Here is a 27538-nt window from a genome sequence, read left to right as displayed (position 1 = left end):
GGCATCTCAGACCCAGAGGAGACAGCTATCATAGAGCTTGTGAAGTATGTGCATGCTGCCTCATTCAGGCATTTAGCAATGTCTTCAAGAAAATGTTCCATAGAATCCAAAAAAAAAAAAAAAAAAAGGAAAGAGATAATTAAATGTGAACATAAGAGATCCGTTTTAACATTCCTATCTCCCTGAGTTCATAGATCCTTCCTTCCACATTACGTCAAGGGACTGTAACTTCAGTGACTACCAAGCAAATATTTGAGTCCTCGATTTGAATGTCTTAAGAGCCGGAGCAATAGTACAAGGCGTGGGGGGTTTGCCTTGCACGTGGTCAACCTGAGTTCAAACCCTGGCATCCCCTCAGGATCCTTTGAGCACCTCCAGGGCTGATCCCTGAACACAGAGCCAGGAGTAAGCCCTGAGCACCGCCGGTGTGACCTCAAAAGAAACAAAATCGGAGTGAAAAAGACAAGAGACTTATTAATGATGGTAGGATCCAAGTGAAAGATGGACACTCGGAACGTGGGGGAACCCGAAAAGGATTAGGGCTGTTTGCAAAGGGGGGGGAGAGGGCAACAGGATCGGTGTTTGATCAAAATTTTAATTTCCCCTTTCCAACCAGATCGACTTTAGAGGGATTATGAAGTGGCAGAATTTTCTCCTTTTCCCCTTTGTCCTCCACCTTCAACACTCCGGTCGATCTTGCCCGCGGGTGCAGCAAATCGCACGTAATTGACTTCTGGGGGTCCCCCCAGGTAGGGATGAGGCGACCTACCGCTCCATCTCCAGGAGGGCGGAGGGCGTGGAACCACGGCGTCTCCTAGGCAATGCCATTGTCGGGTGCTGGGGCAACGGCTGGAAGAGAATTCCGGAAGAGAGGGCCGAGTGCGTGCGGGGGAACATGGGCTACACGGGCCGCCGCCCCGCCTTGGCCGGCGATTCGAGGGCGCGGGCTCGAGCGGGGCGAGGAGGGCGGGCGGGGCAGGCGGACGCGCCTGTGATTGGCGGGCCGGCGAGGCCGCGGCGCCGGTGATTGGACGGGGCCGCGCCGGGAAGCGCCGCGCTGGGGCCCCGCGTAGGGTTCTGGGAAGCGCAGCCCGGGAAGGGGGCTTAACCGAAAGGGGGGAGGGGGGACGGTGGCCAACAAACGGCTGAGCTCACAATCCGGGCCTCGACCGGGCCGCGGAGCCCCCTCCCCCCCCCGCGCCCCCCGATGGAGAGAGCCCGGCCGGAGCCGCCGCGCCAACTGCCGCGGGCAGTCCCGCCGCGCCCGCTGCGCCCAGCTCCGCCGCCCCCGCCGCTGCTCGACGGCGCCGCCGCCGCCGCCTTTCGGGGGACCGCGGCCGAGCCCCCCCGGTCGCCGCCCGCGCCGTGCGCCGCCGCCGCCCTTGCGGCCGTGGCCTCGCCGTGCGGGGACGCCGCGGCGCCGGGCGTGCAGCCCGCGGCTCGGCGCCTGCTGCAGCTGAAGACGGAGCAGGTGCTGCTGCTGCCGCCGTCGGCCCGGGACGACGGGCCCGCCGGGACCCCCCGCGCAGGCGCGGCTGCTGCCGCTGAGACCCGAGCTGCTGCTGCTGCCGCCGCCGCCCGACGGCGCCCCCTGCAGGCCCGATGCCCACCCGGCCGCGGCCCGGGCGCCGCACGTCAAGGCTGAGCATCCCGAGCCGGGGCCGGCGCGGGCCTGCAGGGCGACCCCCGACGGCCGCCGCGGCGGGGACGAGAAGCCGGGCCGCTGGGAGGCGGCCGACGGCCCGAGCGACGCGGCGGAAGGCGGAGGCGGCGGCATCAAGACGGAGGAGCCCGAGCGGGGCCGCGAGGACGGGCGCCCGGGCCCCGCCGAGCCCCCCGCGGCCAATGGGCTGGTGCCCGGCGCCAAGGAGCTGCTGCTGGCCGCGCCGCCCGGCGCCTTCGGCCCCCCCGCCCCCGCCGCCGCCGCAGCCGCCGGACCTGCGGCTCCCGCTCACGCTCCATCCCGTCCCGCCCGGGGCCCGCATCCAGTTCCAGGGGCCGCCGCCCCCCGAGCTGATCCGGCTGACCAAGGTCCCCCTGACCCCGGTGCCCATCAAGATGCAGTCCTTGCTGGAGCCGTCGGTCAAGATCGAGACCAAAGACGTGCCGCTCACCGTGCTGCCCTCCGACGCAGGTATCCCCGGCACGGACGGCGGGGGACCGGCCCGCGGTCTGCCCCCGGAGCCCGCCGCGCCCGACCCCGGACCCCACTGGCCGGCTCCGGGATGGGGGCCCGGCAGACACCCATCCGCTGGGCCATCGCGCCGCCGGGCCCCCTGAGTGTTAACATCTTTCCACCCGTTAAGAACTTGTAGGAATACTGCCAGTGAGAAAAGGCATTTCCAAATAACTCTTTAGTTTACAGCAAAAGTAACCACAAACATTTTTATTGTAACCACAAACACTTATCCCCCCCCCCCCCCCCCCCCCCCCCCGCCCAAGACCACCAAAAGAGATTTAAGAGTACTTTTTTGAGTCATACCCGGCGATGCACAGGGCTCTGAGCATTCCTGGCTCTGCGCTCAGAAATGACTCCTGGCGGTGTTCGGGGGGGACCATATGGGATGCCGGGAATCGAACCCGGTCGGCCACGTGCAAGGCAAACGCCCTACCCAACTCTATCACTCCAGCCCCAGAGATTTAAGATTTAATCCAGATAGCACCGTACACAAATGAATGCCATGTAAACGTCTGTTTATACATTTTTTAAAATCAATTTACTGTTTATGCTTTTTTTTTTTTAGTGTTTTTATCAATTCTCTGTCTCCTGTCTCCACCTCACCATTTGCTTTTGCTTTTGGTAACTTTGAAGCTTGCTTTTCTTTCCTTCTCCCCTCTCCCCCACTTTATTTTTTAAGGAAGGAAAGCTTTATTCAACCGACTTCATCCTTTCATGTAAAAAAATTTTTTTAGGTCTAGTAACCCTAAAACAAGACATAGTATCAGTATAAGAGCATTGTTTTTGATGAATTATGGGAGTGTAGCCCATTTCCTTTTTATAATTTTAGTTGGCATTGTGACTCTCAGAAGCATCGCTTGTATTGTTTTTACCCCAGGATCAGGGACTCGTGTTGATGATCTAGAGTTTGCAGTTCTGTCTGCTTTCATAATGATACGGAGCTGAAGAAGTATTAAAATACGAATATCTGTACTTGAATAGACGCTACAGAGGTCTGTAAATGAGTTCCTTTAAACATTATGAAACACCTGCCCGGCGTTAGGATCAGAGCATTAAGTCATCATTCCTGTCCCCTAGTAATGAAATAATTTTAATGGAAAATAAGCCATTAAAATATTACTGAGTGCTCAAAGTTGTAGTAAGCCAGCAATTTGCTGGATTTCAACATTATCACCAATTTAGCATTTTCTGCAGTACTATTTTTTTGGGGGGGTTAAAAAGGGTCATTCTAAGTTAAGGTTAAAATATCAAGGTCAAGGTTTACAAGGAGTTCTGGGATACTGGCAGTTCTTTGAAGTGTGTATTTTCTCCAGATATTTTAAAAATAAATAGACATGGAGATGCACTTCGTTATCCAAGTGTTATGTGTGTGTGCCTCTGTGTGTGTGTGTGGTTGTGTATGTGACACGTTAATTTAGTTTCTTCATTTTTGCTACATAGGAATACCAGATACTCCCTTCAGTAAGGACAGAAATGGTCACGTGAAGCGACCCATGAACGCGTTTATGGTTTGGGCAAGGATCCACCGGCCAGCACTAGCCAAAGCTAACCCAGCCGCCAACAATGCAGAAATCAGTGTCCAGCTCGGGCTAGAGTGGAACAAACTTAGCGAAGAGCAAAAGAAACCCTATTATGATGAAGCACAAAAGATTAAAGAAAAGCACAGAGAGGAGTTTCCTGGTAATCAAATGAAATGGACAAAGCCTCTTCCTAATTTAAGTTTTCTAAGATAAAGTTTAAGTTAGGCTGAGATTGAGAGACAGAAAAAACATTGATTTCCCCAACCCCACCCCTCCCACCCCACCCCACCCCATCCGATGTGAACAACAAAGAGAATAATGACTAATATAGAGGAATGATTTGATACTGGACATTTGTTCCCTTAAGTAGAACTAAGCAGAGAGCTCTCTGGTCTCAGACCAACTAACAGAGATTAGGGCCTCGAAAATTTTTAATGTGGTTGTGATTGAATGTGTAGATTTTTAAAAAAAAAGTAAAAATCCAGAATTGTAGGCTATAATTTTGCCAATAAACTTGCCACTGAAGTGTTTAAAATCATAGCAGCAGCCAAAAAACAAAACAAAACAAAAAAACACAAAAAAGTACATACTTGCACATGTCAGGTCAGTGAGAGTTCTGGAATTAGCACCACTCTCACTTCTTAATTGCTCGTGGATGTCAGGACACAGTCTTGCAGCTGGCCAATCAGTTCTCCTCATGATTTAATTGGGGAGAATCCAAGCCTTCCCCAGAAATGAGACTAGAGATGAACTTTGGGTAAATGTGCAGCCAATGACCAGCTTGACTGTGCAGAATGGGAAGAGATGTTCCCCTCCCCCCCATTCTTCTCTGCTGTGTGAGTGGATAGGTACTGGGACTGGGGTGATCAAAGGCAGAGATTAGAGGGAGCCACTCTTCTGAGTGCTCTGCACACCTGCCATCACTCCACTCTCCCGGGTTTGGGCGGAAATGGGATTGATTGGTGGACGTGGAGTCTGTAGCCCCAATTTAGGCATTAAAATAGTGTCTGATCATCCTTGACCATTTCACTGTAAAATATAGTGTTGTAAGAGGGAGAACTAGATTATTGCTTGTTGGGCCACTGATTTGTATCCAAAGGAAAAAGTTGGGAACTTCCAATGGAATGCCCCAATGTTGATTCTCTGGGAGATTCAGTGGGTCTCTCTGGATGTAAGATACCTCACCTATGATTCCTCTGAATTACGAATTACAACCCGGGGAGGAGCTAAGGAACACTGTGGATGTATAGCTAGCATACAGAAATTGGTAGAGAGTCGGGAAAGAAACTTCAGTCTTCCTCCCTTTTTTACACACTTCTGATCTTGTTTCCTTCCTGTGACCCTCCCTTGTCCTACTGGTTTGGCCTCACCCCCATTTAGGGATTTGCACCTTCCCTCCCCCCCCACTATCCTTTGGGGTGTACAGAAAACCATTTGGCCCCAGATTGAGATACACTGCTTTAACCAGTCTCTATTTTTTGCGGGGGGGATGTGGGGAGAGGGACCACACCCGACTATGCTCCTGGCTCTGCCCTCAGGGATAACTCCTAGCAGGGTTCAAGGGAACCTACAGGGTTCTGGGGACTCAAACCTAGCTTGGCCACGCCCAAGGCAAGTGGCCTATTTACTGTACTTTCTCTAGACCTCACTTTTTTTTCAACTTACAATCATGCAGGATGTTAAGGCAATAAGAACTAAAGACTACCTAGGGGTCTGTATGTGCCAATTTAAAATAGCGTATCTTCTTCTATAGGATGGGTTTACCAGCCTCGCCCAGGGAAGCGAAAACGCTTCCCTCTAAGTGTTTCCAATGTGTTTTCTGGTACCACACAGAATATCATCTCTACAAATCCTACAACAGTCTACCCTTACCGCTCACCCACCTACTCTGTGGTAATTCCCAGCCTACAGAACACCATCACTCATCCTGTTGGTGAGTTCATTGTAGCGTCGATGACTTTTTTTTTTTTTGATGATGATGATGATGATGATGATGATGATCTGTTTGAAAACGTGCACCTCCTTTTCAGTCGATTGTGTTTCTTAGCTTAAGGAGTTTTCATAATCATAACAATAATAATAATCAAGAAGAATAACCAGAAGACATTGCACTGGAGATGGAAATTGGATGGTGCATGTCCAGGCAGCAAAGCTTCCATGCATCAAACCCCAGCTCTTTGCAGTGGGTCAGGATGAGCCCATGACAGGAGGGAGCTAATGGCAGGAAACGGCTGAGATAATTCAATAGGAACTCGGAGTGCTGCTTTCTTAGTGTCAGCAGAAAATAATGTCTTGCTAATGGGGGGGAAGGCATCATGTCCTGGAATGTAGTGAGGAAGACTGATCTGTGAAGGAAAACCAATCTCTGTCTGCTGGAGGAGGGCGATGCTGTCCTTTCTTTCCTGCCAAATACTGGTTGATTGGATCAGAGAGCCCTAACTTTTCCCTTCATGATGCTTATTCGTGTCTGTTGCCTCAAAGAACCCCAAACAGAGAATCTCCTATCCTCATAACTTTACTTCAGGACTGTCGTTGGTTAATTCTCCCAGAACACATTCTATGGGTTTTTTTGTTTGTTTGTTTGTTTTGTTTTTTTTTAGAAAAGCATCTCTGGGGCTGGAGCAATAGCACGGCGGGTAGGGCATTTGCCTTGCACGCGGCCGACCCGGGTTCGATTCCCAGCATCCCATATGGTCCCCTGAGCACCGCCAGGAGTAACTCCTGAGCACAGAGCCAGGAGTAACCCCTGTGCATTGCCAGCTGTGACCCAGAAAGCAAAAAATAAGAGGCATCTCTCAGGAATAGTTTATTCATTTGCCATTAGCTGTCTAGCTATCACAGGACCCCAAACTGATGCTTTTTTTTTTTCCTTTTTGGGTCACACATAGCTACACACAGGGGCCACTCCAGTGGGTTGGCCACGTGCAAGGCAAACGCCCTACCCGCTGTGCTATCGGTCCAGCCCTTTTTCTTTTTCTTTTTTTTTTTCTTTTTGGGTCACACCCAACTATTCACAGGGGTTTACTCCTGGCTCATGCACTCAGGAATTACTCCTGGCAGTGCTGGGGGACCCTATGGGATGCTGGGAGTCAAACCCGGGTTGGCCACGTGCAGGGCCAATGCCCTGCCCACTGCGCTATCGCTCCAGTCTCACTCTTTTTTTTTAAAAGCCTCCACCGCCATCCCCTCCCCCCAACAACCTCCATCTCCCTACCCCCATGCGACCCGACCCCCGGCTGGGATGTGTGGGCCCAGGACAAAGTTGCAGAAGCTCCTTTCCCAGCTCAGCCAGCGCTCCCCTTGGCCATTTGCCTGTGTCCCCTCTGCTCTGGGCCTCCAACCTTGGCTGAACGCAGCTGCTGTCGACGTGCTTGTTCTTTGTTGTTTTTTGTCTGCTGTGTTACTCGAGGTTCAACGTTGCTGCTTCTCGTGACCCCGTTTGTTTCCCAATCCCTCCTCCTCCTGCCTCTCCCCACTGGGAGATGGAGTATGTTTTCGTTCCTCAGGACTCGGGCTCTGAGTGGTTCTCTTTGAGTCGACTGGCATTTCGTACCACGTATTTTGTGAAAATCTGATTGCATTTATGGGAGAAGTAGAAAGTGAATTTTTTTCCCCTCTAGTATTGGTCTAGTTTCTGCCTCCATGGGGCAAGATATGATCTACGGGCCTGTCAGCATGACAGGAACCATTTCAGAGCCATATACAACTGTAATTAAATTGAAAGCAGAAAGCTTTTCAAAGAAAAAAAAGTATCTCATTTCTCATTATATATTGTGTCATTAAAAATTCTTTCCTTGGATCTCAGATCACAGAGATCCTTATCTTACATTGCTTGGGAATTGTTTTTCTAGATGTATCTTGTTAATGATGAGATGATTAATCTGCTGTTAAACTGTCTGGTCCTACAGTTTTGGAACCAACCTTCCCTTCCTCCTTTTCTTCCTCCCTCCCTCCCTTTCTCCCTCCCTTTCTCCCTCCCTCCCTCCCTCCCTTCCTTCCTTCCTTCCTTCCTTTCTGCCCTCCCTCCCTCCCTCCCTCCCTCCATCCATACCTCCCTCCCTTCCTTCCTTTCTTCCTTTCCTCCCTGTTTTACTCCCTCCCTCCCCTTCTTGTTGGTTTTCGGACCACACTTAGCTCTGGGCTTACTCTAGATGCTGTGCTTGGAACTTGTTCCTCAGGTTGCCTGGGAGTCAGTCTGGTGCCAGGAATCAAACCCGGGGTTTCTAAATGCAAAGACCGAGCTCAGCCCATTGAGCTATCTCTCTAGCCACCCAATACTTTACATTTGTTCTTGCCAGAGTGGCATTATGTTCCTTACGGAACTCTTCATGATTTCGTAGTCTTCATCATATAGAGAACTGTTAGGAAGCAGTTCTAGCCGACATCCCTAGGAAACTCACTTTAAATCTCTTATGTAGCTGCAGCTGTGAAAGCCTGGCAAGCTCCCCGTGACGTATCTGATCTGCCAAAAACAGTAACAACAAGTCTCACAATTTGTTGTGAGACGTCACTGGTGCCCGCTCGAGCAAATCGATGAACAACGGGAGGACAGTGCGACAGTGCAGTGCTCCCTCTATGTTCTAGAAGTTTTGTTCTTCAGACTTCTTTGATTTCCCCCAAAGCGAGGATGATGCCAGGCTAGGGGGTTTTGATTTATTATCTCTCAGGGAAACCATCTGCTCTCTGGTTTCTCACCAGCTTTGTGAGCTGCATGAGGCATAGACACCCTCAGCCTCACAGGATGGAAAATAGACTCACCTTGCTGCCTTCCCGAGGGCTCCCCTTCCAGGAACTGCGAGTTCCTGTTGATTGGCCAGCACCGCTCAGGCAAAGACAACGTTTGCTTCCTCCATCGGGGGCATTTTCTCAGTTCTAACTTTGAGGGTCTCTTCAGCCCTCAGGTGAAGAAGGTTCCCTGGGACCTATATTTATCTTTATTTTGTTCTTAATGCAGTTCTCAGGCGAATGCGCCCTCAGACCAGATTTATAGCTTGTAAATGTGGATTAAAGCATCTCTGAGCGCCACTGTACCCCAGGTTATCTCTGTGGTCCAGTTGAGAGCTGCCAGCAGAGAGCTGAGGGTTCATGTGTGTGTGTGTGTGTGTGTGTGTGTGTGTGTGTGTGTGTGGCAGAGGGGCGAAGTTACTGAGTCCTTGTTCCCCCTTCTCCTAGAGTCTTTGATTGTTTCTGCCACCAATTCTCATCCTTTTGTGAAAATATTTCAAAGGGTGTTGACTGGGATGGGAGGTGACTGGGATGGGATTCTTCCTGTTTCCTGTGGATTGTCTACCCTTTTATTTGCATCCGGGCTCATCCTCTTCCCTTTGTTGATTCACCTGGTGCTTGCCAGGGGTGGTCTCACCCACACAGGCTCTTGTTGTGGTGCTGGCCAGTGGCCACTGCAGTGCTCACAAGTGCCCTCACTGGGGCCCGCATTCCTGCCTGCAAACCTCTCGGAGCTTACCCACGGCGCTCATACAGACTCAGCTCTTTGCTGCAGCTCTTGGGGTCCATTGAGGCACTGAAGCCCTGGGGCTACCCTTGATGCGTGTCGGCGCCCTTCAGGGATCACACTCATGGCCTCACTCCTAGCCATGGAACCTTCCTGGGGACCCACACTTTTTATGTCAGAACCCACCTATCCCATCTGGTGTCCTTCTGGTGGGGGGGATTGGGTGGAGTGGGGGGTAAACCGGGTCACACCTGACCCTCGTGCTTGCCAGGGATGGCGAGACACACGCCCTGGCAAAGTGGTGCTCAGGGGACCGAGTGTTGTCAAGGAAACCAGGGCTCATGCATGCAAACATGCACTCCCACATCTCTGACCCATCTCCCCAAACTCAACTTTATGATTATTGTTTTGGTTTGGCTTTTGGTTTTTTATTTAACCAAGGTTCAGGGTTACTCCTGGCTGTGCACTCGGAAATTAACTCCTGGTAGTGCTCAGGGGACCCAGGATACCAGGGATCGCCACATGCAGAGCAAATGCCCCAACCTGCTGTCCTGTCTCTCTGGCTCCAACTCTCTGATTTTTAAGGCATATTTTTCCAGGGGTTTCATTTTATCATGTAAAAAAAAATCTATTTTTTTCACAAAATTTTAATGACAACCACCAGCCTTCCCCCCATCTCCCTGGCTAATATCTGTATTTTCCCACAGTTGTCAGAGTTCCTAAGGCCCTTGTAGAAAGGATTGATGCCATACCATTGATCGTTCATCTTCCTTGATAGACTCAGTAATCCTTTCTTGTCTGACCCTTGCCTGTCGGCTTCTGAGTTCTGCTCCTCTTGTTTCTGAAAATGCTGATAGCTGACAGCCTCGATTTCTCTGTAAATACCACACACACACACACACACACACACCAGATATCCATACTGTCTTTGATGCCAATTCTGCCTGCATTTTCGTTTCAGAGTTAGTATTCCGATTTTTTTGTTTGCTTTTTGTTAATTTTGTATTGGGGCCACACCAGGCTGTGTTCAGGGCTTCCTCCTGACTCTGCATTCAGGGATCACTCCTGGTAGGTCTCCAGGGAGCATTTGGGGTGCTGGGGATCAAACCCTGGTGGTTTGCGTACAAGGCCTATGCCCTACCTGCTATATATACTCTCTCTCTCTCTCTCTCTCTCTCTCTCTCTCTCTCTCTCTCATCATTTAAGTTCTAGAATTCTGGTAGAAGCCATCTTTATTTTAGCCTGACTTTTATTTACTTGAACTGTTTTTTGTTTTTTGTTTTTTGTTTGTCTTGTTTTGTTTTGTTTTTGTCACCGTAATGGTGATCTGTTTTGTGGTGTCACATTTCACATGAGAGTTAACATTCCTGTGAGGGGCACCGGGATGCTGTGATCCTTCCCCAGGTCACTTTGCCCCGCCCCTAGTTTGAGCAGACTGCCTGGGTAGCAGAATCTCCAGGTCAGTTTTCATTTGACCAGGCTTTTACAAATGTTTTGTCTGGGGAGCCACACCCGGATATGCTGAGGGCTGTTCCCAACTTGGTGCTCAGAGTCTCACCCTGTGGCACTGGGCGGGGAGTGGGGGCCTGTGTTGTGCCTGGGACCCAGCCGAGCTTGAGCTCTCGCATTAGCCTTTTGAGCAAGCTCCCCCAGGCTTTAGCTGGCTTTTCTTTCTTTTTTTTTTCTTACTCTTTTTGGGTCACACCCAGAGATGCTCAGGGGTTACTCCTGGCTCTGCACTCAGGAATTACTCCTGGCGGTGCTTGGGGGACCCAATGGGATACCAGGGATTGAACCTGAATCAGCCGAGTGCAAGGCAAATGCCCTACCACTGTATTATTGCTCTGGCCTCTTAGCTGGCTTTTCAGTGTCCCATTATAGAAATTAATTTCCTGGTAAGATAGTTTTTTTTCTTTCCAGTTTTTTTTTTTCTGCTTTTTGGGTCACACCCCACCGATGCTCAGGAGTTACTACTGGCGGTGCTCAGGGGACCATATGGGATGCTGGGAATCAAACCAGGATCGGCCTTGTGCAAGGCAAATGCCCTGCCCGCTGTGCTAGCGCTCCAGCCCCTTTCTTTCTGGTTTATTTCTCAAGCTTGAAATTACATTGTTACATATCTTTACTCTATAACCATCTTGAATTTCTGAATTCATACATGTACAAGAGCAGATGAATTCCGTGCAGTCAGGGGTGGTATGGCCATAGAATCCCTCTAACTTTAATCTTTGGTTTTGGGACCACATCTGGTGATGCTCAGGACTTCCTCCTGGCTCTGCACTCAGATTAGTCCTGGTGGTGTTCTGGGGACCACAGGGGATTCCAGGCATTGAACCCAGGTCAGCCGATTTTAAGGCAAGCACCATGCCTGCTGTACTGTTGCTCCAGTCTGCCCCAATAGCTTTTTAATTTAGTTCATTTATTCATCAAAAAAATATTTATTGAGGAGTCAGAGCACTAGGGCAAAGGGTAGGGCGCTTGCTTTGCGAGCAGCTTGCCCGGCTTTGATCCCCAGCATTCTATATGGTTGCATGAGCATTACTAGGTGTGATTCTTTTTTTTCCCCTTGCTTTTGGGTCATACCCAGCAATGCTCAGGGATTATACTCCTAGCTCTGCACTCAGGAGTTACTCCTGGCTGGTGCTCGGGGGCATCATATGGGATGCTGGGAATCGAACCCACGTCAGCCGCGTGCAAGGCAAACGCCCTTCCCGCTGTGCTGTCACTCCAGCCCCAACCAGGCGTGATTCTTGAGTGTCAGCCAGGAGTAAACCCTGAGCATCACCGGGTGTGACCCAAGTATTCAGGGGTTATTTCTGGTGCACGGTCCCTGCCCCTCCAATACTGAGGGCCTGTTCTGCGCCGGGCAGAGTTTTGTGTCTGAGTTTTGCAGTGAACCAAATGGAAAGGTTACTTGCGTCCAGGTGGGAAGGTTTCCGGAGTCGTGTGGAGCGAGGGAGTGACTTGAGTGTCCAGAAATCCTCAGGGGAGTGGAGAGAGGCCGCGGTGGGGAAGAGAGGGGGGGTGTGAGGGCGAGCAGAGGCCTCCTGAGGTGCCTTTTGGAAGCGCTGCCCAGGGAGTGCCTGGGCGCCTGACCTGTGCCGTTCTCTCTCCGAAGGTGACGCACCCCCGACCATCCAGCTGCCCACCCCCACGGTCCAGCGTCCCAGCCCCATCACGCTCTTCCAGCCCAGCGTCTCCAGCGCCGCCCCGGTGGCCGTCCAGCCGTCCAGCCTGCCCCTGCGCCCGGCACCCCAGCCCCAGCGCTTGGCGGGGCCCTCCCCGACGGACCCTCACCGGCCGCACTCCGGGGCCAGCCGCCCGGTGAAGCGACCCACCCCCATCTCCCTGGACAGCAGCAGCAGCAGCAGGATCCCGGTCAGCGCCAGCGCCAGCGCCGGCCACGCCAGATTCGCCGCCTCCACCGTCCAGCCTCCCAAGGAGTACCCCAGCGTTTCCACGTGTCCCCGGAGCGCACCCGTGCCCCAGGCCCCTCCCCTGCCGCACTCGCACGTCTACCAGCCCCCTCCCCTGGGCCACCCGGCCACGCTGTTTGGGACACCACCGCGGTTCTCTTTCCATCACCCCTACTTCCTCCCTGGACCTCACTACTTCCCATCAAGGTAAGAGGACTCGTTTTTCTCCTTTGCCCGTAGACACACACAGCTTGGGAAAGTTAGTGGTGGTGTGTGTGTGTGTGTGTGTGTGTGTGTGTGTGTGTGCGCGCGCGCGCGCGCTCCCATGTGGTGGGGGTGGTGATTATCTTGTACTTTGGGGTTCCCCCCCACTTTTCCTTGCATCACATCCAGTGATGCACAAGGGTTACTCCTGGCTTTGCGCTCAGGAATTTTGCCTGGCAGTGCTCAGGGGGACCAATATGGGATGCTGGGAATAGAACTCGGGTGGGCTGTGAAAGGCAAACCAATGCCCTACCAGCTGTACTATCCCTCCAGCCCCACGCGACATGTTCTGTAGACTGGGTGGCTGAGACCGAAATCAAAACCCCTGTGGAGAGTGTTTTATATATGGAGTAAGGGGCTAGAGGACTCAGCGGGCGCACCTGTTGCTGCTTTGCTTGGGGGCAATTTTTGGCTGACGGCCACCAGGCAGGGTCAAGGCCGGTCTGAGAGGCCACAAATTTGAAGAGCCTGGGTGGAGAACAGCATTGGTCAGAGGGGAAGGACTCGTTATGCTCCCTCTCCGCACTCTTCTTAACAAATGGACCACTTTCCTGAAGAAATGAATAGTGAAGGGTGGGTTTTCACAGGCAGGTTTCCATGGGAGACAGATTTGCCACTCCTTAGAGTGCCAAAATTTGAATCTCTTGCAGGTATGCCGATAGGGGGTGGGGTGGGGGAGGCATCAACGTTGTTGCTTTCACACTGTTACTGTACAGACTGAGCATTTCTGTGGAGACTGGAGAGCGACTGTGTCAATAGGGGCTCTTGGTGTTACTTAGTAAAAGTCCTCCTACCTAGGCCTGCCAGCCCCTCAGAGAAACAAAGTATCTGGGGTTTCAGTTCAGTATGGTGTTGCACAGGACAGGAAGAGAGTCAGATCAGGAAAAGAAGGAGCTTTCGCTATCTCCTGAAACTCTTCAGTGGGAAATAGAATGGATAATCTCATCGCTGTCTTCCAGGATCTGGGTTTTTATGGGGATGTTGGAGAGGCTGATGATGTTTCTCCAAGCTCTAAGAAGGGTTGCTAAGGACATAGTTGTAATTTAATATATACATGCAGGTTTGAGAAAAATCAGCATTATTTACAACGTTGAGGTCTGTAACTGGAATGGTGATAGCTACGACATGTACTACATAATGCTGTACTACATAATGCTGTACTACATAATGCTGTACTACATAATGCGTTCTATAACCCAGGGAGGACTCCGGCTGTGTTTACTCATAGGCAAGGAGAAAGAGGCATGTAGGCTGTGTGCCACTATTCTTCTCTTTAGTGCTTTGAGAGCGGGGCATTTTCACATGCAAATCTCAGGATTGCTGTGCTAGGTATAAAAGTCAGCTGCTTTTTCAGAGGATGGCCTGGGTTAGATTTGTTATGGCATCACAACCAGGAAAAGGTGGAGCCAGTGGTTTTCGGTTAGTAAATGCAGGTATTCCTCTCTGATTTTGAAGTCTTTTTTTTTTTCATTATATAAGCCTTCCCTATATTATGACTTCTGATGACTGGCAAATATTAGTTGTTAACAGAGACTCAAATGGAAAACATTTGAATGGAAAACTTGGGTAGTTAAGTGGACTCTTTGAATAGGTAATGTTTCCTTCTGAAATACATCGATACACTTGTACTTTGTCAATACAAGGCAGCTTATAGGATTGCTAATATACAAATCATCTGCTCCTTTAGAGAACATTTTAAAAGAAAACTCCGGAAAATAAGTCCTTAAAAAATGGAATTTATACCTATTTCTTTAATAACACAATAGGAATGTTAGTTGAGGTAGAAAGTGAATTTATAGTATTATATAGAAATATTAAGACTGAAGAAAATCAGGGGTTGGAGCGATAGCACAGCGGGTACAGTGTTTGCCGTGCACACGGCCAACCTGGGTTGGATTCCCAACATCCCAGATGGTCCCCTGAGCACCACCAGGAGTAATTCCTGACTGCAAAAGCCAGGAGTAACCCCTGTGCATCACCGGGTGTGACGCCAAAAAAAAAGTAAGAAAATCAAGCAATATGTCATCTTTAAACATTAAATTGCCTATATGTAGTCTGTGAAACTGGCTAAATTTATTATTTATTGTATTGTCCAGTTGCTCTTCTGACTTCTTATTTACATCTGAAGATGATTTTCCTAATGAAATGTATCATCTTACATATACTATTGCAGTAAAATCCAGCATGGCTAAAGACAAAATATTTTTCCTTTCAATATTCCCACTATCTCTTTTCCCGAATGATGATAGACTCTTCTATAATGAATATTTCTTACCTAATCAATAATTATATGGATAGAATTATTTTAAAATTCAGGTAAATGAGATATTTCCTTCTTGTAGTATTATATTTTCACATGCAAAGGAATCGCATTCTGTTGACCATGGATTAAATAAAAATGGTTTAAAAGTTATTTTAATGAGGTATATAGAACAGATATGAAAGACAACTGGGGATTTAATAGGTTGAGATACATAGAAATATATAGTCAGTTATCTAATTATAGGTGAGAGGGAAAAGTAAATTCACAGAATTCTTGATCCAGAGGAATATCTAACATCTTACTTGTAAACATTTAGAGAAACAGATCAAGGGTTGAAATCAGGTATCCTTAACCCTTATTAATGTTTATAAACCAAATAACAGGGGGGGAAAAGAATGTAGAAAAATGAGCAGAGATCAATACAGAGCCCCCATTAAAAGTGTACACATAGTAGGATCTCAGGAGAGAAGGAGGTAGAAAGTTGCAGGAAATAATATTCGAAGAAATAGCAGAAAATTTCACTAGTGTTGGGAAAGACATTGCTTGCCTAAGAAATCAAATTAATTTTGAGTAGGAAAAGCAGAAAGAAATCCAGAACCAAATACACTGTAGTAAATACCAAAAGGGTAAGCTAGAGAGAAAATCCTCACAGTAATAAATAAATTTTTTGAAGACTAATCAGGCGGCCAGAGAGATAGTATAGTGGGTAGGGTAATTGATTTATGTGCAGTCGACCTGGGTTCAATCCTCAGCTCCTCATGTGTTCTCTTGAGCCCCACCACGAGTAACCCTTGAGCACAGAACCAGAAGTAAGCCCTGAGTAGAGCCAGTTGTGGTCAAAATAACAAACAACAAGGCATCCTAATATGCAAAGGAACCTCACTAAAATTAACTGATTTGCATCAAAGATAATAGTTGAATAAAGTCTATCAAATAAGAATCGTATATCTAGTGAACCTATTTTTGAAAAAAAAAAAAAGCACATTCTCAGCTGATCCAAAACTGAGCTTGTTAGCACATTGGCATTGTGAGAAATAATAGAGGATGTTTTTAGGCTAATGATAATTGGAATCCAAACTCAGAAGCAAAGAGCAAAGAGCTCCAGCAAAAGTAAAAAGCAGTGCCAGGGATATGACTTAGTGGCAGAGTATTTGCTTTGCGTATGTAAGGCCAAGTGCACAGATACAGACAGAGACACACACACACACACACACACACACACACACACACACACACCATGCATCATGCATATGGCATAAATGTGTTTCACATGCATCATGTGATATGATATGCTTGTGATTTCAGCAATCTTAGCGAGTCCTAGATTTAAGCATTAGGCCACAGAGAATAGTCCCAGGGGTAAGCTGCTGGCCTTGCAGGGGACTGACCCTGACTCGAATTGCTGCCACCACATCGTGTCCCCCAAGTACCTCCAGGGGTGACTCCTGAGCACAGAGCCAGGAGCCCACACTGAGCACTGCCTGATGTGCAGTGCCCATCAAAAAAAGAATTGAGAATGTTCATCACACATAGTCTTATTTCACACGCTAAAGGAAGTCCTTGCAACGGAAATAAAAGGAGGATAAACAGCAACTCAAAGCAACACTGGCTGGAACAGTAGCAAAGCTGGTAGGGCATTTGCCTTGCCCGCGGCCAACCCAAGTTCAATTTCCAGTATCCCATATGGTCCCCCGAGCACCGCCAGGAGTAATTCCTGAGTGCAGAGCCAGGAATAGCCTCTGAGCATCGCCAGGTGTGACCCAAAGAGCAAAAAAAACCAAAAAAAAACAAAAAAAAAAGCTACACGAAGAAATCATACTAGTAAAGGCTGCTACTGTGAAAGCCAGTTTTATTGCATCTTAGGATTGCAACATCTCTTATTTTTTCTAATTTAAAGGGAAAATGCATTAGAAATCTCTTACAAGATACAAAATGTATAAATGTTCATCTGTTTCTCCTTATACGCTATGACGAAGAGAAGAGAACAGCACTAAAGTAGAGTTTTTATATTCGTGAAAGTAAAATAACATACTTTTACGTAAGAGAAGGCAAAGTTGCATCAGGACAAACCAGATCGTTATCAACTGAGGCTGTTACTTGTAATTCGAATGGTATAATCATTTAAGAAAACTCAAAAGTATCTGAAAGGAATGTGAGAGAGTTAAAAAAGAAAAAATTATAAAAAAAATGTATACTGGAAAAATGGGAAACCCCAAGAAAGGAAGTACCCAGAGGATTTGAGGCGCTGCAAGTGGAAGACAGACCAAAGCCAGCATGATGGGTGGAGTGAGTCCTTCTTCCAGGCTGACTTTATGTGGAAATGGACGGAAATCTGCAGTTACATGGGCAGAATGCATAAAGAACATCAAAGCATTTCCTGCCTCCAAGAGACCTATTTTAAGGGACAAAGATGCCAAGAGGCCAGGGGAGAGCGTCAGCATTCTCAAGGTGCCCAGCCAGGATGTCCTGACCCAGGTTGGATCTCTGGCACCATGCGACTCCCTGAGCATGACTGAGGCAGCCCCGGGGGCCCCTGTGCTGCCACACTGGCCTGGATCTCCTGGGCACCATAGGGCCTGGACAGCAGCACATCCTCAAACCCTGGGCCCAGTTGACTGAGAGCCACCGCCCCCAGGGCCTTCCTGCCAAAACAGAAAGGAAAACTAGAAAGATAATTTATGCAAATAGTAACCAAAGACTTGAGTTTGCCACAATCCTGTTAGAAAAGGACTTGACTGAAAGATTGTTGCCAGACACCGAAGAAGGGTATTGCATACTAATAAGAGATGATACATGAAAAAGATACAGCAATTAGAAGCATACCTAGATACACACACATTCGCAAACACGGTCACGGTCATGGTCCTCCCGTTGTTCATCAATTTGCTTGAGTGGGCCCAGTAACGTCTCCATCTTGAGACTTGTTTTTACTGTGTTTGGCATATCAAATACGCCACGGGGAGCTTGCCAGGCTCTGCCGTGCCGGCGTGATACTCTCAGTGGCTTGCTGGGCTCTCCGAGAGGGGCGGAGGAATCGAACTCGGGTCGGCCATAGGGTCGGAAAAACATATTGGGCAAGATCAAAGATTCGAAGGGGAGCGTGGACAGTTCTAGAATAATTTGCTCGAGCGGGCCCAGTAACGTCTCCATTGGAGACTTTGTTGTTACTGTGTTTGGCATATCGAATACTCTCAGTAGCTTGCCGGGCTCTCCGAGAGGGGCGGAGGAATCGAACTCAGGTCGGCCATGTTGGCCGCTTGTAAGGCGAACGCCCTACCGCTGTGCTATCGCTCCAGCCCTCTGGAATAATAGTTGAAAGCTTTCAAATATGTTTTTTTAATTTACACTTTTTAACATGATAAATAAGCCATATTAGTTTCAGGAATAAACAATACTCTTTCTTGTGAGAAGAAGAAAAAAATTATGAGTTTTTAATTTAAGATGTGTATGTTTGGGGTATATGATTTTTAGATTCCACATATAAATCACCAAAGATTTTTGTCTTTTTTTATTTTTGTCTGACTAATCTTACTTAGCATCAGACCCTCGGAGCCTATCTCTGGTGTGTGTGTGAGTGACTATCATGTCTTGGTCATTGTTAATAATGCTGTAGGGAATATGGGTTGCAGAAACCGTTTTGAGTTAAGTGTTTTCCTTCCTTCAGCTAAATATCCAGAAGTGCCCTTACTGGACCGCATACTAGTTCTGAGGGTTTTGGGGAGGGGGTTGGGGTATTTTTTTTGCTTTTTGGGTCACACCTGGCGATGCACAGAGGTTACTCCTGGCTCTGCACTCAGGAGTTACCTCCTGGCGGTGCTCAGGGGATCATATGGGAGGCTGGCAATCGAACCTGGGCTGGCCTCGTGCAAGGCAAATGCCCTCCCCGCTGTGCTATCACTCCAGCCCCTAGTTCTAAGCTTTTGAGGACCCTTCCCTACTGTTCCTCATCATGGCTACCCCAGTGTACGTGTCCACCAACAGCACACAGAGGGTTCCCTATTCTTCCCATCCTCGCCAATGCTTGCTCTGCCTTGCCTTCTTGGTAGTAGCCATTTTAAACACACATCACGGAGGCATTAGCGTGGTTTGGATTTGCCCTTCCCAGAGCCGCCGAATCCCTTTTTATGTACATGTTTAGCATCTTTATGTTATCTCTGGAAAGATGTCTATTCAGATGCTTCGCCACTTTCTCATTAGGTTTGAGACTTTGATGGGGGGGGTGAGGGGGTTGTTACTGTTGTTACTCGGGGATTGTTGTAATAGTTCTATATATGTTTTGAATATCAACCACTTGCAGGTATTTCCCCCCCAGACTTTGTATTTTGTGGATGAATCCCTTTACCGTATAAAGCGTTTGAGTTTGACGTGTTCTCTGCTTGCTTTGGTTTTCTGGTTTGGTTGGTTTTGCTTCTGTTGCGCTTGCTACTGTTGTTTTTATTCCCAGCTCCAAATCGTAATCACCAAGACTGTACATTTGTCTTTAACCGATTTTGAATAGATTTCTGCGAATGGTGTAAGGAAAACATCGTTGTTGTCTTTTACACATGTGCCTGTACAATTTTCCCAACAGCATTTACAGAATCCTTTCCTTTCCCTGTTGTATATCATTGGCTTCTTTGTGGTTCATTAGTTAATCATACAAGTAAGGGTTTATTTATGGGCGGGCTCTCTCTTTTCCATCATTATTGCTTCTGTTTTTATGCAATATGTTACTGTTTTGATTATTGTCAGTTTGGAATATAGTTTGAAATCAGGGAGCTTAAGACCTCCAACTTTGTTTGTTTTGTTTTGTTGTTAGTTTTTCCCATTTAGGTTCTTTTGTGATTTCATACAAAATTGGGGATTGTGTATCCTATTTCTGTGGGCAGGGGAGTGGGGGGGAGAATAAAAAGGCATTGGAATCTTAAAAGGATTTCACTGAATCTTTAGATTGACTGGAGTTGTAGGGACATTGTAATAATATTAATCCAACTCTTCTACTTCGTGAACACAGTATATTTATTTATTTATTTATTTATTTTTTGCTTTCTTGGGTCACACCCGGCAATGCACAGGGGTTACTCCTGGCTCTGCACTCAGGAATTACTCCTGGCGGTGCTCGGGGGACCATATGGGATGCTGGGAATCGAACCCAGATCATCTGCATGCAAAGCAAACACCCTACCCGCTGTGCTATCACTCCAGCCCCGTAAACACGGTATTTTGATTTGTTTCTCTCCAATTTTCTTTTATCACAGTGTGTGTGTTTGTTTGGGGGCCACACCAAGCGCCTTACCCATTCTCTCAAGCTCCTCGTCTCAGTGTTAAGTGTAAAGGTCTTTCATCTCCATGGTTCATTTTGTTCATAGACGTTTTCCTTTTATGCAGTTGCTCTCTCCTTTTTATAGTTAGTTAGTGTAACAATAAAACTTGGAGCTGGAGTAATAGTACAACAGGTAGGATAATTTCTTTGCATGCAGCCGACTGGGTTCAATCCCCAGCATCCCATTTGGCTCCCTGAGCACCATCAGGAGTACATCTGAGTACAAAGCCAGGAGTAACTCCTGAGCATTGCCAGATGTGGCCCAAAAACCAAAAAAAAAAGGAAAGATAGAATTTATTTTTGTATATTAACTTTTATCTATTGATTGCAGCTTTATGGATTTATTAGTTCTGGCTATTTTTGGTGGAGTGTTTAAGGTTTTATGTTTACATCTGTGTATATGTGATCATTTTAAATGTTTATAGAAACAATTTCGCCGCCTCTTCCTTTCCGCTTTATTTTTTATTTATTTATTTATTTTTTGCTTTCTTGGGTCACACCCGGCAATGCACAGGGGTCACTCCTGGCTCTGCACTCAGGAGTCACTCCTGGCGGTGCTCGGGGGACCCTATGGGATGCTGGGAATCGAACCTGGGTCGGCCGCGTGCAAGGCAAATGCCCTACCCGCTGTGCTATCTCTCCAGCCCCCCCAAGCATGTGCAAGGCCTGAGAGATGATAGTACAGGAGGAATGGTACTTACTTGCTTTGCAGGTAGCGACCTGCCCCCAATCCCACATAGGTTCCCCCACGCACCACCAGGGGTCATCTTTGAGCATTCCGCCAGGAATAGCTTCTGAATACAATTCAGTGTGGCCCAAACCACCCCCCAAAAGAAAAGAAAACCAGAATTCAGTTAAGTTCATTACTCTAAGTATTTGACTTTAAATAACTGATAGTTCGTGCAAAAATATCCAGTGATGAATATTTGAAGGAGACTGTATAATACTGTTTGAATAAGTTAGGTTTAATACATACACTGTATACTACTCATGTGATAAATGTGCACGCACACATACACACACGCACGCACGCGCGCATGCACAAAACGCAACCACACAATACTTCTCCAAACAACAGAACATAGATTTTTTTTAAGTGCGCACATTACATTCTATAGAATAAACCATATGTTAGACTACAAGATAGGTCTCAGGTTTGTTTTTTTTTAAAGTTTGAAATTAGTAGCATTTCTTCCCCATAGTGTTACTGAAAACTAGTAGTTAATAGCAAAGAAAACTAGAACATTAGAAAATCAACTTCCAAATAATATGAAAACTAAACATCACACCTTTGAACAATGGGCCAGTAAGACATGACAAAGGAAATCACAAACTATCTTGAGATGAATGAAAATGCAGCCACAGCAGATTCAGACTCCAGGAATCAATCATAAAAGCAGCCCTGACATGGCTATTTGCAACTGTAGTGGCCTAAGAAGGAAACATCTCAAACCATCCACCTTCCTTTTCACCTTATGGAAATACTGAAAACCAGTTGATAGGACATCTCATTAAAAAGACAAAGGGACAAAACTACGCGGTCCTCTCGATTCATGGAGAGGAAAGGTTTAGTAAAATCCAGTACTTTTCGTCTTCTTTATTTGGTTTTTGGACCTCACTCAGCAGTGCTGACTCAGGGGTTACTCCTGGCCCTGTTGTTCAGGGATCATTCCTGGAAGGGCTGGGGAGAGGAGAATCCTGTAGGGTACTAGGAATTGAACCCGGGATGGACATGCATGCATGCAAGGCAAGCACCCTGCCCACTGTACTGTCTCATCAGCCCCTAAAATCAAATACTTTTTCATGATAAAAATAAAACTTATTTCTAAATTCAGAAATACAGGAGTAGAAGGTAATTTCCTCAAATTTATGAAGGACATTCGTCAAAAACCCAGCATTCACTCATTGAAGTTTCTTAAAACTTCTTAAAATTGGGAACAAGAATGACTGCCTTTGCCCCTGCTTATAGTTGGAGCATCTAGGAAAGGAAAAAGAAGTAAAATTACTTCTGTTTACTCCTGATCCTGTAAAGGGAAACCTCTACATAGGGAAAATATTAGAGAAAAATCTAAGGAATCTACAAAAATAATTCAAAGTAATGAATAGATTCAGCACAGTTGCAGACTGAAAGATCAACACACAAATAGAACTCATGTTTCTATGCAGTAGCGAGGAGAAATGCAAGAAGGGAATTGTGAAAAACATTTGTTTTCAATAGAAACAAAAGGAGCGAAATAGTCAGGAATCAACTAAGGAGATACTTATAAATGGAAGACTATAAGCTTTTTCCTGAAGAGAAATTTTTTAAAGTCCCCAGTAAATAGAATCTGCGTTTGCACCTTTGAAGACTGTTAACACAGTACTACTACCATGAGTAATTAGAGGGTGAATACAGCCCCTCTCAAATCCCAGTGTCCTCCTTACAAAAATGGAATCACTAATCCTAAAAAACCAATGGGACTAGTTATTGGAATAGCTAAAGCAACCTCGGAAAAAGGAGAATGACGTTGGAGGAGACACACATCAAGACTTCAAACTTTCTACGTGACTGTAATATCCGTGTGATCGTAAGAGAACGAAAAGACACGATTATGAGAGAATATTTACAAAAGGACCATTACCTGTTAAAACTCAACCAGAAGGAAATTACCGATCCTAGTCACAAGGGACAAAAGGCCCGACAGCTCTCCAAAGAAGACACTCAACCATCAAGCCTAGGAAAAGATCCTCCTCATCAGGCATCCTAAAGGAATTGCAGGTGGAAACCATGAGACGTGGGCTCACCCCCATGAGAAGTGCCCACCCAGAACTGGCAAGGGGCTGGAACAAAGGAGCTCGTGCTCACTGTTGGGGGTACGGACACAAGGGTAGGGACCATTTTGGACACAGCCAGATGCTTTCTCAGAAGGCTGAAGATACCCTTGCTCTGTGGGCAGCAGCCTTTCTCCTTGGCGTTTGCCCAATGAATGAGAAGCTGGTGTTTGCACAGAAACCTGTGCGTACCTGGATTGATCACAGTTCCCAAAATCTCACAAAATTTCACAATCAGGATGACTCTCCGTGAGGACAACGGTAAATTGTGGTGCCTTTGGATAGTGGCACATCCCTCAGCATTAGAAAGAAGAGACCTACTGGGGCCTGGCCGACCTGGTTTCAATCCTCAGCACCCCATATGGTCCCCCCGAGTCTGCCAGGAGTGCATCACCTGATGGGTGGGAGGGAGGGAGGGAGGGAGGGAAGGAAGGAAGGAAGGAAGGAAGGAAGGAAGGAAGGAAGGAAGAAAAAGGGACTTATCACACCATGAAAAGACATATGTATGTAATCACACACATATTCCAACTCCTACTGAAAGTTTAGCACCATAGCACTGTCCTCCTGTTGTTCATTGATTTGCTCGAGCGGGCACCAGTAATGTCTTCATTGTGAGTCTTGTTGTTACTGTTTTTGGCATATAGAATATGCCACGAGCATATAGAATATGCTCAGGGGTTACTCCTGGCTCTGCCGTGTGGGCGGGATACTCTTGGTAGCTTGCCAGGCTCGCAGAGAGGGACAGAGGAATCGAACCTGGGTCGGCTGCGTGCAAGGCAAACACCCTACCCACTGTGCTATCACTCCAGCCCAACTGAAAGTTTAAAGTCTGAGAAATAATGATCATATATGATCTGTGGGTTTTGACAAGAACGATGAGACCATTTCGTGAAGGAAAGGTTAGTCTCCTCAACAAAGAGTACTGAGACAGCCACAAGTTTGCATGTTGAGATGAAGTTGGACTCTTGCATTGAGCAGTGAAGGAATTCAGGATGGATCAAAAGATCTGCTAACTACTAAAGCTCTTCAAAGCCTAATAGAAAAATCCTGCTAACCCAGCATTTGATGGTGGTTTCTTAGATGTTACAGTGTAGGTAAAAAGGAACATACACACACACACACACACAAAACATAATTAAAATGAAAAACTTTTCATCAAAATTAAAAGCCTTTGTGTGTAAAGGGATGTATGTAGTCAAGGAAATGCAAAGTAATCCATTGAATAGGAAAGAAATATTTCTGGATCATATATCTGGTAAGGGCCTTATATATAGAATATGTAAACAACTCAACAATATAAAGACAAGTACCCCAGTTAAAATAGGGACAGAAATTTATTTTAAATTAGTTTTTATTAAAAACACCGTGTTTTACAAAGTTGTTCATTATACAGTTGTTTCAAGCATTTAGGGTTCCAGCAACCATCAGTGTGACCTTCCCTCCACCAATATGCCCAGTAAGGGACAGAAATTCTGAATGAGTGTTTCTCTAGAGAAGTGACGCTTAGAAACGGTAAGCTTGAGGGAAGATGTTCTGCACTGCTGGCCATCGGGACGTATCTAGAATGCGCTAAGTTTCGACATATATACATTTTTTTTCTTTTTGGGTTGCACCCAGCTATGCTCAGGGGTTACTCCTGGCTCTGCACTCAGGAATTACTCCTGGCGGTGCTCAGGGGACCCTATGGGATGCTGGGAATCGAACCTGGGTCGGCCGCGTGCAAGGCAAACACCCTACCCGCTGTGCTATTGCCCCAGCCCCTAAGTTTCGGTATTTTTAAGAAATTCTCTAGCCCGCCTTAGTTTCGCTGCCATGTGGGATCCCGTAAAGGGTCATGGGTGGCTTATTTCCAGCTGCAGTGAGGTCTTGGGGTAGCTTGGCGCGCCCCGTGAAGTGTACAGGGTCTCAGAGGGTGGAAAGAGGAGAAGGTGGAGGAGCGGGAATGCTCCTGTGTGTGTTGGTGTGGTCCCATGAGGAGGCATTGGACCACATGTGACGAACTCTGCCTCATCCCATGGTTTGGGCGACCAGAACATGAAACCCAGCTGCACACTTTCAGAGAATCTGAGAGAGTAGTCCAGAAAGTCTAGGATTCCAGTCACATTAGTTTATTTTTTTATTTTTTTGTGGGGGTTGGGAGATGGCCAGGCACACCTGACAGTGCTCAGGGCTGACTCCTGGCTTCTGTGCTCAGGTATCTCTCCTGAAGGGCTCCAGGGACCACAGAGGGTGTTGGGAATCGAACCTGGGTCAGCTGTGTGCAAGGCAAGCACCCTCTCCACTCTCCTATCTCTCCGGCCCCTAGCCACACTTGTTTTCCAGGTGAATAAATGAAGTTGCTGGTCCTTTTTTTTTTCCCCACTCTGAGAGCATGAAAGGACAGGGCCAACTTGCAGTGGGTCCAGCTCACAAGCGTGGCTATTCCGGGCTGTCTCTGGGCGGGATGCAGGAGTTGGGGCAACCATGGGTGTTTCTCCACCTTTAGATTCTGATGGGAGCACCCCTACTGCAGGGAAATCCACATGGCAGGGAAGAGAAGGGCTTCTCCTTTCCCAAAAGATTCTTTTCAGTACTGAACATTCCTGCCTTCAAAACTTTGTTTTGGAAGCATCACTTCAACCATGGTGTTGGAATCAGTTTGAAATGACTTTGTTTTTGAATGTCATTTTAAAAATTAAGTTTTGGGGGCTGGGGAGAGAGTACAGAGGTCGGGTGCTTGCCTTGGACACGGCTGACCTGGGTTCGATCCCGGTGTCCCATAGGGTCCCCTGAGCACCACCAGGAGACCGGGAGTGAACCCTGCATGCAAATCCAGGAGTGAGCCCTGAGCATCGCTGGGTGTGGCCCCCAAACTCAACAAAACAAAACAGCATCCCAAGATTTTTTTTATCCCCCTCTTCCAGGGCCCCTTCAGACTTCCCTCAGCTCTTGATTTCCACCCTAATATGCATATCTTTGAGCCCCATTTTGAAACACCAGTAGGAGCAATTGCTAACTGATTACTAAGTGCCCATTTTTAGCATCCCGTCTCATGCCTTGCATTTCCAGAACCTTACAGGCTGTATGTAGGACATCTCGAGAGAGAGGCTCAGATAAGCTATTTTTTTCCTCCCCTTCCCAAAGGCTGCCAAGAGGTAAGAGTCCTGAGGCTGATAAATAGTTCACAGTGCCACTGCGTATCTCCGGGCAGGCTCACTTGGCCGTGGTTGGGAGTCGGCCCAGGGTGGGAGAGTGAGCAGAGGAACACAGGCGTGGAGAGAATCCCGGGAGCTCGCCAGGCCCCAGCTAGGATGCAGTGCACGGCGCTCACGAAGCCCGTTTGGCAGCCCACGTGTGGGCAGGGGGTGATCTAACGCCTGTTTTATCTTTCCGCTGCAGCACCTGCCCTTATAGTCGGCCTCCCTTTGGCTATGGCAATTTCCCCAGCTCCATGCCAGAATGCCTCGGTTATTATGAAGACAGATACCAAAAGCACGAGGCTATATTTTCAGCTTTAAACAGAGACTATCCTTTTAGAGACTACACTGAGGAACGCACGCACAGCGAAGATTCTCGAAGTTGTGAGAGCCTGGACGGGACCCCTTACTATAACAGTAACAGCCACAGCGGGGAAGAGTACCTGGGCCCCATGCCACAGCTGGACATGGGCGCCCTGGATAACGTCTTCACGGCCCCGACGGCGGCTCCTTCCAGCATCCAGAAAGTCAACGTCACTGACAGTGATGAGGAGGAAGAAGAAAAAGTACTCAGGAATTTATAATTTAAAAAAAAAACAAAATATGCACAGAAAATAAACATTTCTTAAAATATCGGCTGGGTCAGTTGGTGTGAGAGAAAAAGAAAAAAAAAAGGCTCTGAATGCTTTTTCTGGGAGTTTTCAGCCAGTTTGAGGAGTTCAAAGCCAAACGCCAAACCCAATTCCTGTCTTCATAAAGTTTTGCTTAGTGAAACTGGAGTCCAGATGTGTCATCGTAGGATATGATTTAAGATATGAAATAGTTTATTTTTATGGCTGAAATTTGCATCGACCTTACTTATCATTACTTTTATCTTGGAGCGTGCGAAGTACTGAATCCTCACAACTGCATGTGTGGAGCCAGGGGAATATGGATCTGGCATGACAAGTCTGATTTGTATTTTATCTCAGGATGCATTTTTTTGTGTGTGTTTATGTAATACTGTGGATATTGTCAGTTTCTATGTAACATTTTGAAAATATTTTGATAAATTTTTAGTAGCGAGATTGGGATTGTGACTAAATTTAATTTACACTCATGACCAATTATATCGCAAATGTTTTAATGGCACCTGGCTGATTCCCTCAGCTCAAT

The 27538-nt window shown here is 47.3% G+C and overlaps 1 protein-coding gene across 1 annotated transcript; it reads left to right on the top strand.

Moving 5' to 3' along the window:
* The first annotated feature begins 1207 nt into the window (after positions 1-1207).
* On the top strand, positions 1208-26967 carry SOX30 (SRY-box transcription factor 30). The gene is given in 7 exon segments (XM_056107967.1): positions 1208-1519; positions 1521-1922; positions 1924-2134; positions 3620-3859; positions 5453-5632; positions 12270-12774; positions 26586-26967. Coding segments are annotated over 7 exon segments (2232 nt in total).
* Positions 26968-27538: the final 571 nt, after the last annotated feature.

The sequence above is a fragment of the Sorex fumeus genome, unplaced genomic scaffold (genome assembly GCF_029834395.1).
Source record: "Sorex fumeus unplaced genomic scaffold, SorFum_2.1 ptg000187l, whole genome shotgun sequence".
NCBI classification, from domain to species: Eukaryota; Metazoa; Chordata; class Mammalia; order Eulipotyphla; family Soricidae; genus Sorex; species Sorex fumeus.
Note: the sequence above shows the minus strand (reverse complement) of the source record. Positions and strands in the feature narration are given on the sequence as shown.